This window comes from Bos javanicus, chromosome 11, assembly GCF_032452875.1.
Source record: "Bos javanicus breed banteng chromosome 11, ARS-OSU_banteng_1.0, whole genome shotgun sequence".
Taxonomy (NCBI): Eukaryota; Metazoa; Chordata; class Mammalia; order Artiodactyla; family Bovidae; genus Bos; species Bos javanicus.
Genome location: NC_083878.1, coordinates 36,272,776 through 36,295,596, shown reverse-complemented (window position 1 = coordinate 36,295,596; position 22,821 = coordinate 36,272,776). Strand labels below are relative to the sequence as shown.

Genomic DNA, 22,821 nt, shown 5'->3' with positions numbered 1-22,821 from the left:
CAAAATTTGAGAAGTCTCTTTTGGGTGGATTGGTAGGAAATCTGACATTATTTTGAAAAAAGAGAAGTAGAACTGTTTGTCTTCACTTCTTTCAGTCCTTAAAGACAAAACTTGTTCTGGTAATCCTCTAGAGTCATATCTATAATGGGGAAGGTTCTTGGGAAATAATTTTCATACTCTAATCAGTCATTTCAGGGAACTTTGGACCCTGAATTACATAAAGTAAGTTGTCTTTGAGATGACAAGTTTAGAGTATTACTCAGTTTGTTTCTTTTTATTAGAACCGTTGTAGTAAATCTCTGAGGGTTGGTCAGAAATAGGCTGTCTCTCCCATACACCAGTTTAGGGACAGCTTTGGCTTCCCTAATAGCTCAGTTGGTAAAGAATCTGCCTGCAATGCAGGAGACCCCGGTTTGATTCCTGAGTCAGGAAGATCCACTGGAGAAGGGATAGGTTACCCACTGCCATATTCTTGGGCTTGCCTTGTGACTCAGCTGGTAAAGAATCCGCCTGCAATGCAGAAGACCTGGGTTCTATACCTGGGTTGGGACGATCCCCTGGAGAAGGGAGAGGCTACCCACTCCAGTATTCTGGCCTGGAGAATTCCAAGGACTGTATAGTCCATGGGGTCACAAAGAGTCAGACATGACTGAGTGACTTTCACTTTTGGGTGTTTAGGCTTTATTCTTTCACTGTTAAGTGTCTGTAAGGATGACCAATCTAGATTTCGCAAGATGATCCACTTGGGAGGAAATAATGGCATATCCACTAATGACAGTGACACTAAATCTGTCTTTTCTCACCACTGCTGCTGGGGAATGGCAAGGCATCCTATCTCTGCTAGAGTGAGCGACTTCACATTCACTTTTCACTTTCATGCATTGGAGAAGGAAATGGCAACCCACTCCAGTGTTCTTGCCTGGAGAATCCCAGGGACGGGGAAGCCTGGTGGGCTGCCGTCTATGGGGTCGCACAGAGTCAGACACGACTGAAGCGACTTAGCAGCAGCAACAGCAGAGTAGAAACTCCTTTTGTCATCTTTCAGACAACTACATGCACAGTCACTTGAGTTTCGTGTAGGAACCTGATTTGATGATTTTTCCATATCCACTGAACTTGCCTTTTGTTTCATTAATATTTTCTTTGCTGCGGTTGTCTGTCTGCCTCCACATCAGGATGTTGTAAGAATTGGTATATGGTATTTGTTTTCACAGTGAACCTTTGGTGAATTTTGTATCTAAATGTGTATTAATATCTTGCCAATGTAGGATTGACTCAGTCAGTGATGACATTCTTATCTTCACTTTGGAGTTTACTAATTGGAGGAGACTTCCTCCAGCTGTTGAAAAGATGCTCTCTGCTCGTGCCTCAAACTCCTCTTGGGCTCTACAGCAACATATTGGTAAGAAAGTACAATTTTTAAATATATGTCACTACTTTTTTTTCTCTGTCTTCACTAGCTGTGTTGTAATTTTAAGTGATAAGACCCACTGGAGAACATAATTAAATTGGGCATTATTTGCATTTTCTTTATGTGGGGAGAGGATGATGGGACTGTGAGGGAGATCATAGTAATTTCCTTAAACATAAATCATATCTGATTTTATAAGTTTAGCCTAAGGAGCGTGTAAAGAATAACAGGTATTTAGTGATATTTTAATGATACCCTTTTGTTTTTAGTAGGGTTATACAAGCAAAAGTGAATCCTAAAAATTTTGTTGGTCAATATTTAGTTTGTGGTCAGAAAAATGCTAAATGTAATTTTCCTCTTTGGAGTTGTGTGTTGATGTGTGTGCTCTCTTTAATATTTTATTGTCTCTAAAAGGAAGTATCACCATTGTTTATTGTTAACTTTTCTTAATGTATGCCAGTGTGTTGGTAAGATATAACTATGCAGGTGAGCTGGGTAGAAATTTTTGTGAATTGATTGATATTTTAAATGACTATTTTAAAACAAATTATCAACTTACTCTCACTTAAAAAAAAAAGCTTTTAAGCTAGTTAAAAAAGAAAGAGGACGCAATAGAAGATTATACACAAGGGAACTGAATTAAACTAAATATAACCTAGACAAAGTATTTCTATTTACTTATGTAGATTTATTTTAATCTATTTTGTTCACCAGATTATGTCTTAAGTTAGGAAAATTATTTCTTCATTACTATTTTTGCATGAAATGTCACTCTTCATAAAACATGTTGAATAGGTTTTTAACAAGTGAACTTAGCATATGTAGAAATATCTTCTAATTTCTTGGAAAATTACATTTAAGTAAATTTTCTCAGTCAAAAACAGACATTCAGGAAAATACATTCTTGAACTGAGGTATATTCAAACTCTTAGGTTTATTTTTGCAGAAAAAGTATAATCTCTTGGAGTCTCTAAACCTTCCAGTATAGAATTTCTTTGATAATGTTAGAAAGCTCGTGTGCATGAGAGAATTGTATCTGCTCTTGCTAATTATGTATGCAGTGGTAGAGGGCAAATATCTATTTGGGAACAAAAAGGCAAAAAAGAAGGAGCATATGCCAAGTGGGAATGGCACCCCACTCCAGTACTCTTGCCTGGAAAATCCCATGGATGGAGGAGCCTGGTAGGCTGCAGTCTACTTACGGGGTCGCTAAGAGTCGGACATGACTGAGTGACTTTACTTTCACTTTTCACTTTCATGCATTGGAGAAGGAAATGGCAAGCCACTCCAGTGTTCTTGCCTGGAGAATCCCAGGGACGGCAGAGCCTGGTGGGCTGCCGTCTATGGGGTCGCACAGAGTCAGACACGACTGAAGTGACTTGGCAGCACAGCAGTAGCAGCAGCATCAATTAGTAAAGATATATGAGAGTTTACTCTGAAGATTTTAACATATGGCAGGTTTGTCCAGATGAAGGTAAGAATTGTACATGAATGCATTATCCTGTGGTAGACTAAGTCCATCAAGGGCTTCTTGTTTAATTAGGCACTAGGTAGCGCTTGCTAGGGTAATAATCATCATCTCTTAAGAGGATTTTATTTCGGCTGAAGATTTACAAAAGCCTTTCTCAGAGATATTAATGTAGCTAATGCTTGTCTAGTCTGTTTCTCTTGGCGCAACCTCTTTTGGTTCCAGTCCCATATATCCAACTGACTTTTGGACATCTGTACTTGGTATTCCACATTTTGACATATTCAGAATTTGAACTTGTCATTTTTCCTACAAATCCTGATGTTCCTTCTGTTTGTTTCCTCGTTCAGAAGGTGAGGTGATTTGAGAGTGCTGCTTACCAAGAGAGTGGGTTATTCCTGGCAGCTGTTTGTTATTTGTTTCATCCCTTGCAGAGGTATTCAACAGGAGTGATTTTTGCTCCCCACAAGGGATAGTTTGATTGCCACAGTTGGTAGGGGTGCTGTTGCCATCTAGGAGACAGAAACCAGGGAGATGCTGCTAAATACCCTACAGTGCACAGGACAGCCCCCACAACAAAGAATACCTGACCTGAATGTTGCTAGTGACCAGGTTTAGAAACCCTGATCCACCTTGACTCTCATGTTACCCAGTGTTATAAAGGTCTTTTACTCCTATATCAGGAAGACTTTTAAAACCCTGTTCTTACTGCACACTACTCAAGAAGTGCTTGTGTTCTTGGTTTTCCAAGATATTCTCAGTTATTCCAGATATTCCACTGAGAATATCTTCTGCAGGTAATGGGAGCTGTTATGATGATAGATTTTAAGTAAGCCTTGAAGGAAAAGATATGTCTACTCACTTGCCTGAGTTTCAAATGGGATTGTGATTCTCTTCCTTTCTGTAGTTCAAGACTGTCTTCATGTACCCAACTCTTTTTTCTTTAGTTTTCAGGACATTCAGTTTCTGTATGTTGGTCATCTGTACTCTTCCCTCCTTTATTTGGATTTTGAGATACAGGATTTCTAAGCAAAAGCATGCCCAGAGTTTTAACACCGAAGGTGGTGAGCTCATAAACCCAGGTCTTTGATTACCTTCTAAGTATAGGACAGTCTTGGCTTTCACCCCAGTTTCTCCAATAACTTATCATGGTATTGAAAGCTACCTTGTCAAAATATTTCTTTGATTTTTTTTGGAAAGGATGCTTCTTGTGGCTCTGCTACTATTGGTAAGCCCCTAGAATAAACTCAGTTCTCTAGCTCCTTTAGGTATACCAGTATCTTTCCCAAGGGAAAGATTTTCTCTATTCTTTTCCTAAGCTCTTTTCAAGTCTTGGAGATGCTTTATACTTGCTCAAAATTCTCCATTCCTCATCCTTTTCCTCCTTAAAAACATAGCACCTTGCCCTGCTAGTTTAAAAATAAAAGAAACAGTCAGTTCCTTGCTGCTCATCTTTTAATCATTTAGTCAGATTTGTTTTCACATGTTCTTTTGCATTAGAAAGGAAAGTATACTGGGTAAAATTTGCTGACTGGTTGCAGTTTTAATAGCAATTTTTTGATCATGTACCTGTATATATCTCTTAGAAACATCATTTTAAATGTACATAGCAATACACTTCTTAATAAAAAAAAATGCAAACCCCTGGCCAGCTGACCAAGATCAAGCCTAGGTGATTATGTGCTTCTGGGAAAAGCACTTGGCTTTAGTTCATCCTGAACCTTTAATGATCAAATATGAACAATTCTATCCAGAGTATTACATGGATCTGGATTCTACAAAGGATCCTGTAAGGGCCCCTTGAAACTCTCGACTTATTTTTCTCAGTGTTCTTCTGTTTTGTTCTCAATAGGATTTAAAACAGTTTATACGTATAGATTATCACACAAAAAACAGTAAAACAAGTTCAAAGTGGAAGCAAAAGAAAAGCCTGGAGTCAGGAAATGTTTATCAGTGTAATCTGAAACTTGTCTGTGGACACACTGTAAATTTGGCTGTGACTGAGCTCTACAGTTCTTGCTCTAGGTTACAGAGTTCATAACATAAAACAAACTCATTGCTCAGAAGTACAGATATTCTTGGATGTTGTGCTAGACAGTTGCCTAGAAAACATCTTGGTAGCCATGGTTTCTTTATGTTACCAGTTTCCATTGTGGCCTGTTGCTGTCATACCAAGATATTGAATTACCATGATAATTCAATAAAAGGACTTCTTAAGTGGGCCTTGGTACTCAGGTCTCTGTTGCTCTGACTTGACCAGGGCTACATTTATGCTATCTGGAGGGTACCTGAGTGTACTTTGAGCAGTTGTCTCTAAATACTGTAACGCTACTCTCAGTTTTAAATAAGTTATAGTTAGCAATGCATTCAAAATTAGACTACCTAAGAAGTATTAGAGTGCAGCTGCTTTGTGTTGCAGACTGAGAGCATATTTCGAAGAAATAGTCGATCTTAAAAGTAGAGGTAAAAGAGAAATGAAAAAATAAAGGTTGATAGGCTAAGTATTCTATTGTGAAACCCAGCAAACACATAAGAACTCCTGCCTAAATATGGTAGACTGAGTGAGTATAAAAGTTTATTTATTTTTTATTATTTTTTTATAAATTTATTCGTTTTAATTGGAGGCTAATTACTTTACAATATTGTAGTGGTTTTGCCATACATTGACAAATATTCCAAGTTTGAACCAAGTTTCCTATGAAACTTTAAGCAGCACTGCTAGTTTTGAGCAATGCTCCTTGTTCATATACTCTTTAAGAAAAACCATTTGTGGTCAGTACATCAAGCTAACTATTTGTGGTAACTTATCTTGTGAGATTGTTATATTTACAGTTAAAAACTAGGGAATAACAACCAGAAACAAGATATAGGTTTAGGAATCAGTCAGTCAGTTCCATCCCTCAGTCGTGCCTGACTCTTTGTGACCCCATGGACTGCAGCACACCGGGCCTGCCTGTCCATCACCAACTCCTGGAGCTTGCTCAAACTCATGTCCATTGAGTTGGTGATGCCATCCAACCGTCTCATCCTCTGTCATCCCCTTCTTCTCCTGTCTTCAGTCTTTCCCAGCATCAGGGTCTTTTCCAGTGAGTCATTTCTTCACATCAGGTGCCCAAAGTATTGGAGTTTCAGCTTCAGCATCAGTCCTTCCAATGAATATTCAAGGCTGATTTCCTTTAGGATTGACTGGTTTGATCTTGCAGTCCAAGGGACTCTCAAGAGTCTTCTCCAACACCACAGTTCAAAAGCATCTGTTCTTTGGCACTCAGCTTTCTTTATGGTCCAACTCTCACATCCATACAGGATTACTGGAAAAACCATAGCTTTGACTAGATGGACCTTTGTTGGCAAAAGTAATGTCTCTGCTTTTTAATATGCTGTCTAGGTTGGTCATAGCTGTTCTTCCAAGGAGCAAGTGTCTTTCAATTTCATGGCTGCAGTCAACATCTGCAGTGATTTTGGAGCCCAAGAAAATAAAGTCTGTCACTGTTTCCATTGTTTCCCATCTATTTGCCATGAAGTGATGGGACCGGATGCCATGATCTTAGTTTTCTGAATATTGAGTTTTAAGCCAACTTTTTCACTGTCTTCTTTCACTTTCATCAAGAGGCTCTTCAGTTCTTATGTGCTTTCTGCCATAGGGCAGTGTTATCTGCATGTTTGAGGTTATTGGTGTTTCTCCCAGCAATCTTGATTCCAGCTTGTGCTTCATCCAGCCCGGAATTTCACATGATATACTCTGCATATAAGTTAAATAAGCAGGGTGACAATATACAGCCTTGATGTACTCCTTTCTCAATTCGGAACCAGTCCATTGTGTCCATGTCTGGTTCTAACTGTTGCTTCTTGACCTGCATACAGGATTTCTCAGGAGGCAGGTTAAGGTGGAGAAGGGAATGGCAGACCACTTCAGGATTCTTGCCTTGAGAACCTCATGAACAGTATGAAAAGGTTTGGGAATAGTTGATCCTTTCTGGTAGTAATTTGTTCCCTGCTTTATTGAGATATAATTGACATATAACATAGTATACGTTTAAAGTGTACCTTTTTAGTAATAATTAGCTAGCATTCCAATTGCCTACTCAAGCCATATCTGGTTTAAAGTAATCAGGCATATCAGTTTTCAAAAGAACATTTGATTTTCTGTTCTCTATGAAGAGCATGTTTCTTATTCAAAAGTAGTGCATTAAGTTACTTGTTACAAAGTTGGATGTTCAGGTACAAACTTATTTCAGGCTAATGGAAAATTTTAACTCTTCTGACTGTTTAACTCCATGGTAATGATATGGTGCCAGTCTGCCTGGACATCAGGTAGAGTAAAGTGGTTAAAGATTGGAGCTCTGGAACTATACACTTCTACTACTTTCTAATTGTTCAGTTCAGTTCAGTTGCTCAGTCGTGTCTGACTCTTTGGGACCCCATGAATTGCAGCACGCCAGGCCTCCCTGTCCGTCACCAACTCCTGGAGTTCACCCAAACCCACGTCCATTGAGTCGGTGATGCCATCCAGCCATCTCATCCTCTGTCGTCCCCTTTTCCTCCTGCCCCTGACCCCTCCCAGCATCAGAGTCTTTTCCAATGAGTCATCTCTTCGCATGAGGTGGCCAGAGTACTGGAGTTTCAGCTTTAGCATCATTCCTTCCAAAGAACACCCAGGACTGATCTCCTTTAGAATGGACTGGTTAGATCTCCTTGCAGTCCAAGGGACTCTCAAGAGTCTTCTCCAACACCACAGTTCAAAAGCATCAATTCTTCGCCACTCAGCTTTCTTCACAGTCCAACTCTCACATCCATACATGACTACTGGAAAAACCATAGCCTTGACTAGACGGACCTTTGTTAGCAAAGTAATGTCTCTGCTTTTGAATATGCTAGGTTGGTCATAACTTTCCTTCCAAGTAGAGAGGTTATTTAATATCTCTGAGCCTTGATTTCCTCGGTTATAAGAAGAAGTAATAATAATATCTCCCTTATATCGTTGTCACAATAAATGTTGTCATTATGGCAGAGATGGACTGTATTTATTTTTAATTGGAGGATAATTGCTTTACCATGTTGTGTTGGTTTCTGCTGTACAACAGTGTCAGTTAGCCATAAGTATACATATATTCCCTCGCTCTTGAGCCTCCCTTCTACCCCACTCCCTACTCCTACCTCTCTAGGTGGTCACAGAGCATCAGACTTAGCTCCTTGTGTTATATAGCAACTTCTCAACTACCTATCTGTTTACACATGTTAATGTATATATATATTTTGATGCTACAGAGATGGACCTCATATAATTGAGTTTCGTTTCATTTTGCTCTTCCTTAGAACACAGGAAGAATGCATTGTTCTTCTTTTTATGTGATTGGTTTAAGTGGTCAAAGCATACTTTTATGTGATTGGTTTAAGTGGTCAAAGCATAGGTCATACTGGATGGGAATACTCAGTGCTGTCACTTTCCTTTGCTGAGAAAATCTGAAAGCCGTGTTTGAGATGGCGGTGACACAAGATAGAAGTAGCCTGGCACACTGAGTTGTCCTTCAGGACACTTTCCTTGGAGAATCACCTGACCCAAAGAGGATTTGTATGAGCAAGAAATAAACGTTTGTTGTATTCAAAGACACTGGGTTTGAGAGTTTGTGTTATTACAGCATAACACAGCCTGTAACCAAACTAACCTGTAATCAGATCCTGCCCCAGAGTTATTGACCAGGGAAAGACCATTGAAAGCTATGTGTGTGTGCTGTCACTTCAGTCATGTCCAGCTCTTTATGACCATGGACTGTAGCCCACCAGGCTCTCTGTCCATGAGATTTCCCAGGTAAAATACCGGAGTGAGTTGCCATTTCCTTCTCCAGCAGATCTTCCCAACCTAGGGATTGAACCTGCATCTCCTGCTTGGCAGGCAAATTCTTTACCATCTGAGCCATCAGGGAGGCCCAAGTTAAATAAGCACAGTGACAATATACAGCCTTGACATACTCCTTTCTCAAGTTTGAACCAGTCCATTGTTCCATGTCCCATTCTAACTGTTGCTTCTTGTCCTGCACACAGGTTTCTCAGGAGTCAGGTATACCTCAATTAAAAATAAAACCCATTAGTAATTGCCTGTCATCTTTAAAAACTGAACATGTGACCTTCTATTTGTAGAGTAGGAAACTTGTGACCTCCCAGACGTGAGCCATGTTATAGGCCTTCACAACTTAAGCAGAATCATGCTTTGCTTAACAGTGTCCTGCACACTGCCCTTATTACTGGATTTAAGAGCCAAGCTTGTGGTTTTTATTTCTTGTTTGTTTTTTAAGTTAAGTTTATAGTTAAATTTTAACAAGATTCCATATACTCATTTATAATTTCATAATTTTAGCTTTACACAGCCTCTTATAAATCCAAGTGATGGATTTTAGTTGTGTGTGTGTGTGTGTGTGTGTGTGTGTGTGTGTATGTATGTGGTGGGGAAATCTGACATAGCAAATCCACATTTGCTGGGACATTTTGCTATTAAAACTGATTTGATTTTCTCAGCAATCAATTGGTAAGCTAAGAGGAGAAAATGTTGCCCTAGAACAACTTAATGTTGCTAAGATACTTAATGTCCTAAGTATCACATCAGGTCACCAGTATTATTTAAAGCCCATTTTACTGTTCCCATATACTGCATTGGATATATATGCAGGCAGACCCCTGGGACAGCTATATCCTAGTTAAAAGAAAATTCTTTTTCAGATCCCAAATATTTATTTTATGGTGGGAGGGCAGACAGGACAGAAACTAGTTTTTGATAACTTGTTCATTTGAGAACTTGTAACCACTCAATCTGTAATTTTAGTTAGTTCTAAATGTGGAGCATAAGCAGAAGTCTTTAGTGAAGAGAATCTATCATGTAAATATTTCTGTAGGTGCACATTTACAAATTTAGCTGTTTATATTTATTAATTGCTAGTGAGTGAGTCCTTTAATTATATGTCAACTATGTATCAGATACTGATTTAGAATCTGTGAACGAAAAACACAACTCTTTAGTGGAATGGCTAAAAGGGAATGATGCAGGGTCATGGCAGAATTTTTTTTTTAAGGTGAGAGAGGCTTGAACATATACATTAAGGGATCTCAGTTTGTTTCAGAAAAACATTAAGGATATGGAGATTAAAAACAATAGCTTATATAATCAGATTTCAGATAAGCCAGAAGGAGATGGGTAGACTCAAATAGTCCCCTTCCTTTGAGAAGAAGAGACGAGAGTGACTAGATACAGATAAGTTTATAGTTTGAGTATTTGAGAAAGAGCGCATAGAAGATTTCCTGTTTTTACTTAGGAGTAGGAGATAAAATCTTGCTGAAAAGGAAATTGAAGTGAGAATTTCTTAGGAGAGCCTTGATTTAGAATGGTGGTTGTGGGAAACTGGGAACCAGTGTAAGAGATTTGCCGAGCAGCCCTGTGGACCTTGTGGAAGTTGAAAGTGGTATACTTTATATGGTTATTTTTTCCTCAGATTGCTACATTTTCTGTGTATTGGAAAGAAGGAAAATGGTTAGATTGGTCTGGGAATTGTCAGAGCAGGTACAGTGGAGTTGAGGATGATAAAATAGGATAAGTGATAGGCCTATGGATGCCAAGTAAGGAATCAGAAAGGAAAGGGATCTGGTAAATTTGACAGCAGGAGAAGTTGCGGCCCATGGTCTCAATAATATTAATGACCAGGGGTAGTGACAGTAAGGGAGAGTACACTCTGGAAAGATAGGAAGTGGCGTATGTTGGAATTTAAAGACAGAAAAATGCGAGTCTGAAGATGGTGCAGAAGGACTGAAATTGCCACTGAGACACTATGATAGGTGTGACAAGTTGTGTAAGAATGAGAAAATTATAGCTCAGAAATTGATCAAGGAGGTAAGTTTTGGGGGAGGATCAGGCTTCTGTGAGGACAAGAGGTGAAGAGAGTGTTCTGTACAGGGTTCTAGATGAAGGTGGGCTTGTATATGATAAAATTAGGGGTTCCTGATAACTTTATGGAAAGGTTTTGGGGAGAGTTAAAATTTATAATATTGAGCTTAATTAATCTTTTCTCATTGTCTCAGACTGCTGTTTTTATTAATAGTTCCCTAAATAAGTTAGGGGAATGAAGAATGAATTTTTATTTTCTAAAAGAGCTGAGACCATGATTTATTTTTTCATTTGATTACTATAGGAAAATGCTTATGCTGGATGATTTTACTTAATTTTCAAGTGTTCCAGGCTTCAGAGAGAGGCATCTTAAAAATGGGAGAGAGGAAGATAAAATTGCTTATCGGTGATCAAGTTCCTTTTCACATTCTCTTTTCTGTAATAGTGAGGTTATAGTTGTTAGAATTGAACTTTGATTTTTTTTCCCACTTAGCATATATGGCTGAGTGTCTTGTACATATGGGTTAGGTTAGTGCTTCCAAAAGTGAATGACCTGGCATCCATATTTGTGATGTACCTTAGTGAATTGTAGTTTAGATTTGACTGTTCAGTGGCTCTGTGGTTACATCATCTAGTTTTAACTACTTCTCAAAAATTGGTTAACTGGCTTAAAAAGATTTCTGTGAAAAAATGTTTTATGTGAATAATGCTAAATAAAGGTATCAGTACAAGTGAACCACCAAGTAATCATAGAACTACCTCCTGTTCTTCCTAGATAGTCATGTCATATGATGAAAATACTGACCACCCAATCTGAGCTGACAGCAAGTTCAAAAGTATCAAGAAAAGTATTTAAAATATAGTTCACCTTAGAAAAATAAATAAAAGATGGTTCACTTTTACTAATGTTAGCAGTGAGCCTTGATGTATGTAATGTGCATTGAGATAATAAGGAAATGAAAATATTGTAATCAGCAGGACACTCTTAATGAAAGCATCCAGAACATAAGTTCTGTGATTTTTCATGAATATTTAAGTCATATGATGCTCAGTCCGTTGTTTTTATAAACTGACTAATAGTGAAAAAACAAAAAGTTACATACCATTGGGGAAATGCATGTTCTTACTGACACAGTAAAACACACTGAAATAATATCAGGACAAAGTAAAATGTATTTCTTGTTAGCAAATACTGTTGAAAGGAGTGTAGTAAACATTGCTAAAGAGTTAAAAGAATAAAAATATAATCCTGCAAGTAGGATGTGTGGTACATTAAGTTGGAAGAATATAACTGCCTCAGCTTAGAGTATTTGTTAAGATTCTGCTTCAATTAAAAAAAAAATACAGTTGCTTTTCTGAGAGTCACTAAAGGAAATATATACCAGAAATGATATATTTGCAACAATGATGACTTATTTAATAGAATTTTTGTTGTTGTTGTTTGGAAAGCTGTGTAAGACTGTCTACTGATGGAGTGCCTTACTTTTCAGTAAATGTGAGGAAATGGAGATAACATCACAAATGAAATGAGTTGATTGCATCATTAAGAGTCAGGCTAATACAGGAAAGGAATTGAAACCAGAATTGCTTGAAGTACTAATAATATTGTTGTGAGTAATTTTATAAAAAACACAACCTTTAAAATATATAGAATCTTTGTAGTACTTTATTAAAAAGAGTCCTTCAACTTAATGATAAATTACATACTTTGGGGAAAATACAGCTGTTCGTCTTTAATCTTTTTTTCCTTGATGATAAATAGCTATGAATAGTATAAAACCTAGTACATACATCATGAAATTCTATTGATTTAAGGTAAAAATGATATTGTAACTGAATGAAAAGGCAACTGCTTTTTGAAAGAAATTTTGCTATGAGGAGATGATCTTAAAAACAGATGCTAAGAAATATTTCTATTATTGCAAGATTTTCTTTTCAAAAACAATGTACATGACCTAAGTGTGTATTGACACACTTAAACTACATGGAAATAATTTCCTAAGATTTTGAATACATTTAATAATAATGTGAAAAAATGAAACTTTCTAATTAGCTTGTAAACTGATACCAGGAAAAACAGAAATTTGGCAGATGAATTTTGATAAAAATTTTGCATAATATAGTGACTTGCCATGTTAGATATGGACCTAACAGAAGTAGAAGATACTAAGAAGAGATGGCAAGAATACACAGAAGAACTATACCAAAAAGATCTTCATGACCCAGATAATCATGATGGTGTGATCACTCACCTAGAGCCAGACATCCTGGAATGCGAAATCAAGCGGGCCTTAGGAAGCATCACTAGGAACAAAGCTAGTGGAGGTGATGGAATTCCAGTTGAGCTATTTCAAATCCTAAAAGATGATGCTGTGCAAGTGCTGCACTCAATATGCCAGCAAATCTGGAAAACTCAGCAGTGGCCACAGGACTGGAAGAGGTCAGTTTTCATTCCAATCCCAAAGAAAGGCAATGCCAAAGAATGCTCAAACTATCGCACAGTTGCACTCATCTCACATGCTAGTAAAGTAATGCTCGAAATTCTCCAAGCCAGGGCTTCAACATTACGTGAACCATGAACTTCCAGATATTCAAGATGGATTTAGAAAAGGCAGAGGAACCAGAGGTCAAATTACCAACATCTGCTGGATCATCGAAAAAGCAAGAGGGTTCCAGAAAAACGTCTATTTCTGCTTTATTGACTATGCCAAAGCCTTTGACTGTGTGGATTGCAACAAACTGTGGAGAAACAAACTTACAGAGAAGGGAATACCAGACCACCTGACCTGCCTCTTGAGAAATCTGTGTGCAGGTCAGGAAGCAACAGTTAGAACTAGACATGGAGCGACAGACTGGTTCCAAATAGGGAAAGGAGTATGTCAAGGCTGAATATTGTCACCCTGCTTATTTAACTTCTATGCAGAGTACATCATGCACAATGCTGGGCTGGATGAAGCACAAGCTGGAATCAAGATTGCTGGGAGAAATATCAATAACCTCAGATATGCAAATTACACCAGCCTTATGGCAGAAAGTGAAGAACTAAAGAGCCTCTTGATGAAAGTGAATGAGGAGAGTGAAAAAGCTGGCTTAAAACTCAACATTCAGAAAACTAAGATCATGGCATCCAGTCCCATCACTATATGACAAATAGATGGGGAAACAGTGACAGACTTTATTTTTTTCGGGGGCAAAAATCACTGCAGATGGTGACTGTAGCCATGAAATAAAAAGACACTTACTCCTTGGAAGGAAAGTTATGACCAACCTAGACATCATATTAAAAAGCAGAGACATTATTTTGCCAACAAAGGTCCATCTGGTCAAGGCTATGGTTTTTCCAGTAGTCAGTCATGTATGGATGTGAGAGTTAGACCATAAAGAAAGCTGAGCGTCAAAGAATTGATGCTTTTGAACTGTGGTGTTGGAGAAGACTCTTGAGAGTCCTTTGTCTGCAAGGAGATCCAACCAGTTCATCCTAAAAGAAGTCAGTCCTGAATATTCATTGGAAGGACTGATGCTGAAGCTGAAACTTCAATACTATGGCTACCTGTTGCGAAGAGCTGACTCATTTGAAAAGACCCTGATACTGGGAAGGATTGAAGGCAGAAGGAGAAGGGGACAACAGAGGATGAGATGGTTGGATGGCATCACTGACTCAGTGGACATGAGTTTGAGTAAACTTCGGGAGTTGGTAATGGACAGGGATGCCTGGTATGCTGCAGTCTGTGGGGTTGCAGTGAGTTGGACACGACTGAGCAACTGAACTGAACTGAAATATCCACACATTGGAGTTAAGTACTCAAAAGACTTTTCACTAATTGAGTGTGTAGCCAAAACATTTCAATTTCACTAGATTAGAAGATGCTTAGGATTTGTATGATATATTGTACAGTTTACAATTTTTTGATTCAGAGAGGTGTCAATTATGTTCATAGTATAGATGAGACATTATGCCCATTTCATAGAAGAGGAGCTGAAGGTTGAAGCACTTAAATGACTTGTTGAAAGTCACACAACTGGTTAATAATGACTCCTCAACTCCAGCTCAGCTTCCCTGATAGCTCAGTTGGTAAAGAATCTTCCTGCAGTGCAGGAGACCCCAGTTTGATTCCTGGGTTGGGAATATCTGCTGGAGAAGGGATAGGCTACTCACTGCAGTATTTTGGGGCTTCCCTTGTGGCTCAATTGGTAAAGAATCCGTCTGCAATGCGGTATACCTGGGTTTGATTCCTGGGTTGGGAATGTCCCCTGTAGAAGGAAAGGCTACCCACTCCAGTATTCTTGTCTGGAAAATTCCTTGGACTGTACAGTCCAGGGGTCACAAAGAGTTGGACACAATTGAGTGACTTTCACTTTTGCTTCACAACTCCAGCTCAGGGCTTGTTACTGGGTGGTGCCCTTTCCATTCATTCTATTCATTGCTGTTCTGCTGGTCATTCTTTAAGTTTTCATTTCCTGTCCTAATCTATCTCTTATTTATACTCCAGCATCTTTAGGTAGTTTCTTTTTATATTTGTTTAAGTTTTTAGTTGTAGTAAGTGGAAGAGAGAGAGAGACTGTACAAGTAAGTTAAGGAAGACTGAGAACAAAAGGATGGAACCATAAAGACATTATATTAGTGATGAAAATACACATTGTAGTAGATGGCCCAGAAGTTAGATGAATGCATTTGATGTGGAAAACCCTGCAGAGGAACCATAGAAATAAAGTCAAGGCAGATACATCATTTGAATATTGGCATGAGGGCAGGCTAGTGATGAAATGGTTCTGGAAAATATAGGTAATGGGTTTGTATGGTGTATATGTATTGCTGTACTATAGTAAACTTGGCATTAACAAGCATAATTAATTAAGAATTTTGGAGTTTATTTTGATCATTTTAATTTTACTACAATTTCATATAACATGTGGCCTTCTATTTTGATTGTTGTTTGTACATACGACAAAGTTAACAAAATTGAAAACTTCTATGTAGAAATGAATAGGTAAAGGTTGCTTGTCTGCTCATAGATCTGGAAGTAAACTGGGTTTAACATATTAACTTGAAAATGATTGGGTCAGAAAAGTGACCCAAATATAGTGTGGTTTTATACATCATTTTCTAGACTATGATCAGTGCCATAATGTTGGAAAAGAGAGATTTATTTAACAAATCTGATTTTAACAGGTTTTTATGAAAGTTATGTTTTACATACAATTTCTGGGCTTTTCCATATTATAAATTCAAGGCTTGTCTTGATCTTCTCTCACTCTAGTGGCAACACATCTGGAAATACTATGCATCACTAAAACTTTCATAGGAATTTTGCATGCCTTGAAATATTACATATATGATTATACAATTCCCTTAGTATTCACTGGCATATTAAACTAAGATGGCACTGATGAATATATTATTGTCTATGTTAAAATGAATATAGTTCTTACCTTTAACTGTTCATCAGGCCAGTGATCTATTGTGCTCACAAGAGGAAAATCAAAATAGTGCATTAAGAGTAGAATCAGTAACTGGAGTAACTATACTCTTTCCTTTTTAAAATTATTAAATGGAAAGATCTCTTGATATTTGTAATAGTTTCAGTGGTTTAGAAGATTAAGTTAAGAGAATTATTTGGGAAGGAAAGTTATGACCAACCTAGATAGCATATTCAAAAGCAGAGACGTTACTTTGCCAGCAAACTTCCATCTAGTCAAGGCTATGGTTTTTCCAGTAGTCATGTATGGATGTGAGAGTTGGACTGTGAAGAAAGCCGAGCGCTGAAGAACTGATGCTTTTGAACTGTGGTGTTGGAGAAGACTCTAGAGAGTCCCTTGGACTGCAAGGAGATCAACCAGTCCATTCTAAAGGAGATCAGCCCTGGGATTTCTTTGGAAGGAGTGATGCTGAAGCTGAGTTTCAGCCAGTACTTTGGCCACCTCATATGAAGAGTTGACTCATTGGAAAAGACTCTGATGCTGGGACGGATTGGGGGCAGGAGGAGAAGGGGATGACAGAGGATGAGATGGCTGGATGGCATCACCAATTTGATGGACATGAGTTTGAGTGAACTTCAGGAGCTGGTGATGGACAGACAGGGAGGCCTGGCGTGCTGTGATTCATGGGGTCGCAAAGAGTCGGACACGATTGAGCAACTGAACTGAACTGAACTGAACTGAACTGATCACCAGTTTAGAAAACCCTAGACATGGGGTGCAATCATTTGAATCTGGTATCAGCTCTGTTGTTTCTGTACAGTGTCAACATGGGCAAGTCATATAAGCTTCCCATAATAAATGTGTAAGTGTGAAAATGTTAGTACTTAGTCGTGTCCAACTCTTTGTGACCCCATGAATTGTAGCCCACCAGGCTCCTGTCCATGGACTTCTCTAGGCAAGAATACTGGAGTGGGTAGCCATTCCCTTCTCCAGGGGATCTTCCCAACCCAGGGATGGAACCTGGATCTCCTGCATTGTAGGCAGATTCTTTACCATCTGAGCCAGCAGGAAAGTCCCTAATAAATGTGTACTGGTCCAGTTTGGCTTGATCACAGATGATTAAGCTTTCTACACACATATCCGCATAAACAGATGAATGGTTTATTTGGTTGTAAAAGATAGAGCAATAGGGCTCCTGTGATGTAGTCAGATGGCTCTGAAAGGCTTGTCTGCACTACAGGAGACTGTGGGACAGCTAGAGGCACACTCCCTGGTCAGACTGAGGAGTTTGTAAGTCAGTGTAGTATGTCAAATTGATGAAGCTGGAGAAATATTAAGGATTCCTTAGCTCTGAGCCAGCCGCTCTCCTCCAGGTTGCACAGCCATCCTTTATCTTCCTTTTGGATTTTTAATAGCTATCTACATTAACAAGAATGTGCAGTAAGAAAGGTTTCAGTTTAACCAGGTGCATACTAAACTGTAATATAATATGAGTAGAAATTATCTTAAACAGTCTCACTTTAACTCACGTGCTCTGTAGTCTTACCACATTCTCTGTCAGTTCCTTCTGGCTGTGCCCATGGCATAATCAGTGTTTGCAGTGCTTAGGACATTTTGTCTGTACCAGCCGAGCTGTGGGTGCTTACCAAGAATCAGTTGTGCTCATTTCTGAAACTTTTATTACATTTGTGCATATCCAGTGACATTAGGGCCAACTATTGTTCATGATCTCAGAGGAAGAGAGGGCTTCCTTATGTGTAACAGTTGAACATGGACCACCTACTTGTTGAAGTTGAACCCTACTTACTACTCCTTTGGAAAACTGTTGGGGTTTGCAGTTTGAGCTTGGTTTCCATGTGGTTTCCTGCTGATCACTCCAGTGTTCCCCTTATCTATGTTTTCTCATCTTAGAAGTGAGACTGATTCTTCCTTTAAGTTTACAGATAAGCAGAAAATTTTAAAGAGTATTAAATATGGAAACAGTGGAAGTAAATGTTCTCTATATTGTTGCTGTAGTCTTATTTTTATACTGGGGAATCTATGTGACTCATGCTTTAAGGGAATACTCTTCTTAGACTTTGGTTTTATTTACAAAATAAGATAACTCTGTTGCTTTTCTAATTTGGCATTTTGAAACACTATGACTTGAGTTATCCAAATTCTGAATGAACTAAACTTAAACCAGTAAGCTTAAACTAAAATCTAAGATGATGGACTAACTTCAGTGGTTTGGAAGATATTACTGATGGCAGAGAACTAGCATGTCTCAGGCCCTGTGGGCTATTATTAAAGAACCCTAGACTTGAAGTCAGACCAGTAGGTCTGATATCAGTTGGGCTATTGATTGTACTTGTCTTTGCTGCTCTGATCCGGGCCTGGTAATCTTTGGTTCATTTCACAGGGATTTATAAAAGATTTCTTGCACTTACAAAGGCATTAGGTTTAATTCACATAAAACCAGTATCTGTTTTTAGTACGCCTAGTTTTCATGAACATTAACTTCTTTAGTTAACACTTTTCATCTTAGTAAAACCACTGTCATGTGATTCTTAATTAAGCATATGTGGGTTATCCTTTTAATTGGTTATTAGCTTTTAGCAGCAGGGGTTTTAGCATGTATACATATACATGCATGTTTTGGGGTCATATGCATTTGAGTTTGAATCCTGGTCTACCATATATTAGATGTTTGGCCTTTGAAAAGTTACTTAAATCTCTTGTTCTCTTGTCTCTATGAGAGCATGCGAATATGTACCTCACAGTAAAGGAAGATAAAAATAGAATGTGTACGGGCATATGGCATAGTAGGCTTTCAGTAAAGGTTCCTTTTCTCTATCAATTTTATAATTTCATTCTATATCATGGATAAAAAGAGCAAAACGAATATAAGCTACATATTTATTCACTTGATGTGGTACGTCTGGAGACCATTTGCAGCGAGAGTGAGTGGGAAGTAACGTTTGCTACTGTGCCCTTCTATCGTTTCTAAAGTTAGATCACCCATTTCTTAAGTCCCAGCTGGTATTGCCAGATACTTAGAATTTGAACATTAATTCTATATGGTGCTGGGTATTGACTTTGGAATGTGTGGCCAGAAATTGGAGGAAGAAGAACCAGAAAGTTGTAAAATGAATAAATAAATGGAGTTTATTTTGGTCATCTTGGCTCAAGTAATCTTTCAAAAGTAAGTCTAAGTAACATACCACTTGTTTTTACTAACAGAGGTGAGGGGGAAAAAGGGCATTTACCTTAATGGATTGTTATACTTTCTGGTTCAACATTTTTATCTTTCTTTTTACGTTTGTTTCTCCAGCCTCTGTTCCATCCCTGACCCACCTTTGTCGTTTGGAAATTTGGTCCCGTCTAAAACTAGAACACCTACAGTCTGATGGCTTTATCCGTCAATTGCCTCTTCCCAGAAGCCTACATGATTATTTGCTCTATGCAGAGGTTTTGAGGATGAATGAAGTTCCAGAACTGGCAGTTTTTCAAGATGGAGAAATCAGTGAAACCACTTAACACAGTTTTTGTCTTACTCTGAAAACCACCAAGATAAGGAGCCATGGAGTACAAATTCTTCACAATTTTATGGTCACAAAAGATGATTTTTGTTTGTGTGGTTGGTTAGGCTTTAGAGGGCAGTGGTTTAATGGAAATATTTACAACTAGGCTACCTGGTAAAAAAAAAAGTGTTGTAAACATCATGTAAGTTACTCTATTGCAGTTTTATCATCAGTACTCTTTATGTTGTAATATTCATTTACCTAACCATTTTCCGCTTTATTCTGTTAATGAACTGTGAATGCTGCTTCTAGTGCTAAACATGGCCTATTTCCACCTATGATTCTATGTTTACCTAGGGCTAGAGCTTTGAAGAAAAGGCATAAGTCTTCACTGGAAGTATACACACAGTGAAGTTGAGTATCTCTTATGTTTATAAAAGAACTGTATTATATTCTGTTCTCATCTCTTAATTTATTTGAAATTCATTGGCTTTTCACAGGTAAACTCAGGGGAGAATTCGTTTTTTAAAGACTATAGAAAATAAATCATTTTGCTGTTTTTTTTTTCCCCCCAGTTCTTTGATATTCTTTTTGGCTAAAAAAAGATTCCTCTTTCTGCAAAGGCAAGAACAGACTTAAACTCAAAGACATGTTGAAAAAAATTAGATCGATATTGAGATAAATGTATGTTTTACCACATTTACTTAGTATTAATTAGGAGACTGGGAGAGACATTTCTGTGGTATCTTTTTTAAAGAAAGAAAGGTATGTATTTCTGAGTTGCTCACGATCAGATGAAACATTTCAGGTCCATTCAGTCTCCAGATCAGAGGGCAGCTTTAATCTTATGAAGCAGTGGTTGCTAGTTCTGTTAATGTTATAGTGTGTTTCCTTTTTACTATCTGGGTACGTTATCAAATAGTCCATGAAATTTAAACCTTAGAGACTAGGTTAATGAGATACTACCTCACTGGTTTTACACTTGTTTGCTCGGAATCTAGAGTCAGAGAGGACTGAATATTGTATCAAGTGAGCTATGATAAGAGGCTGTGGGCATTTGTCTTGAGAGAAAGGTTAGGAAAGCATACTGTCATGTTAGACAACTAGAGATGGGGTCCAAGGGAAGGCAAGTATTCTATCCTATTTGGATTCTGTGACTTAAGATAGATGGGAGTAGGTCAATCAGATTCATCTCTGATAGACTTTTGCTATTTGATAAAAGCAGTGATGATGGCATACCAAATGATGGAGACATTAAGGTCCAAAAGGATAACTAAATTCAGCTTAGATTGGAACTACAGTTGCTGCCTGTGGGGTGGAAATAGAGTTTGAAGTGGGTATACATGCAGAAGTAAGGGTGTATAGGGAAGAAACAGGTGGAAATTCTAATAGTAAATTCTAAAAAAAAAGTGTGTACTATGTAGTATTTTTTAAATGTCTGTATCTTTATTTTTTTTAAACCCTAATAGTCTCTGCTTTTAACATAATCAGTTTTTTGTTAGGGTCCAGTGTACATAGAATGTTTATCTTGAATCTTTTCATGGTTTTTGGGTGAAATCTTTTCATATGTTTTTGTGTATGTTTAAATATGTAATAAATTCAACTGTTCATAACTTATCATTGAGCTCTTATTCTTAAAAACTTAAAAATATTTCAGATACATTAAGACCCTTAGTATTTAAAGTATAAATGATTTTATTTATTGTATGCAATATCTTTCTTTTAGGCTATTTTATAATACATAAATATTATTTTTATGACTAATAGCAAGGACTCAGTAAGAAATCCAATCCAGAAGTATCTAAAAGTAAGTAAATTACACTAACAACTTCTGATCAAAATGATACATCCAGGTAGTGTGAACTTGAAGCTCTGCCCTACATGTACCATGGTGCTTTAGTATTCTTAAAGTCTCAGTGAGCCTGATGAAGAACTCCATACAGTGGTTTTCTAATGGTGGTACATAGTATCAGAGCAGGACACAAATTGGTTTTAATAACAGTTGTCAAGAGTTTATCCTACATTGATTTGATGTTGTCCCTTAAGTGCATTTCCTGCTCAACATTCCTGTCATAGGACATCTTTCTGTGATGATTTCGTATAATAATGGTAATCTGGACATCACATTTTCTTACGTAAACTTTTTATTGACATTTAACACATATAAGAAAAGTATACATATCATAAGTATACAAACTGACCCTTGAACAACATGGGAGTTAATGGACTCCTACCCTCTACAGAGTTGAAAATCTGCTTATGACTTGCAGTCAGCTGTCTATATCTCTGAATTCAATTATGGATCTAATCAAGTATGGTAGTTTGGATTGCAGATTGTGTAGTATTGTAGTGTCACTGTTGAAAAAAGTCTGTGTATAAGTAAACCTGCACCAGCTCAAACATGTTGAAGGGTCTACTATATTTTTACAAAATGAAAATGTCTGTGTAATCAGTATGCAGTTCAAGAAACAGAACATTATTAGCATGCTAGAAATTCCTTTTGTGGCCCTTTTAGTCTCTGTGTTCTTGCCAGAAAGGTAACCACTCTTCTGGGGTTTAGCACCAACAATCTGTTTTTCCTGGAATCATCCACTATGCCCTCTTCAGTTTCCTCCTACTTTTGTGTGCATTTTCCAATTCATTTATGTTATCATGTATAATAATAGTCATTGTACATCATTTCTTTGTTTCCCTCTCCCTTTTGCCCATGTAGCAAGATATGCAGCTTTCTGCATCCCAGATCAGTTACCTACCTCCGTGTCCCATGACCACTTGTGACATTGATAATATGTTACATGATCAGTTGATATCTCAAACTTTGGATCTGTTCTCACCTAAGTTTATCTGTAAACCTGTATGAAAATTGTAATACTTCATAGATCTTCAGGTATAGTCTCAGGTACAGTTTCAAGACCTCTGAGTATTTTTGATTGGTTATTCTAAAATTCTACTATAATTGTGTTGGGCCTCAAAAGCTTATAAATAATAACTGTGATAAGAGTGTAAATAACTGTGTCTTCTGAAACAGTGGACTTGGTTCCATCAGCATGAGGTCTAGAAAGAAGTCGAAAAAATCTGTCTAAAAGTTTGTCTTTCATTTTTTATGCTCCTCTTTATTCTTGGAGACCTTCATGGATCACAGCCTTGTCTTGGT

The 22,821-nt window shown here is 37.7% G+C and overlaps 1 protein-coding gene across 5 annotated transcripts in view; it reads left to right on the top strand.

The window, feature by feature from the left end:
* The window catches only part of ASB3 (ankyrin repeat and SOCS box containing 3), a 120,742-nt gene extending 99,458 nt beyond the window's left edge, over positions 1-21,284 (top strand). For all 5 annotated transcript variants that reach the window (XM_061432353.1, XM_061432354.1, XM_061432350.1 and 2 more), the window contains 2 exons: positions 1,269-1,402; positions 19,478-21,284. In XM_061432353.1, coding sequence (XP_061288337.1) covers positions 1,269-1,402; positions 19,478-19,683 — 340 coding nt within the window. In that variant the 3' untranslated portion in view covers positions 19,684-21,284. The remainder of the gene's footprint in view (positions 1-1,268; positions 1,403-19,477) is intronic.
* Positions 21,285-22,821: the final 1,537 nt, after the last annotated feature.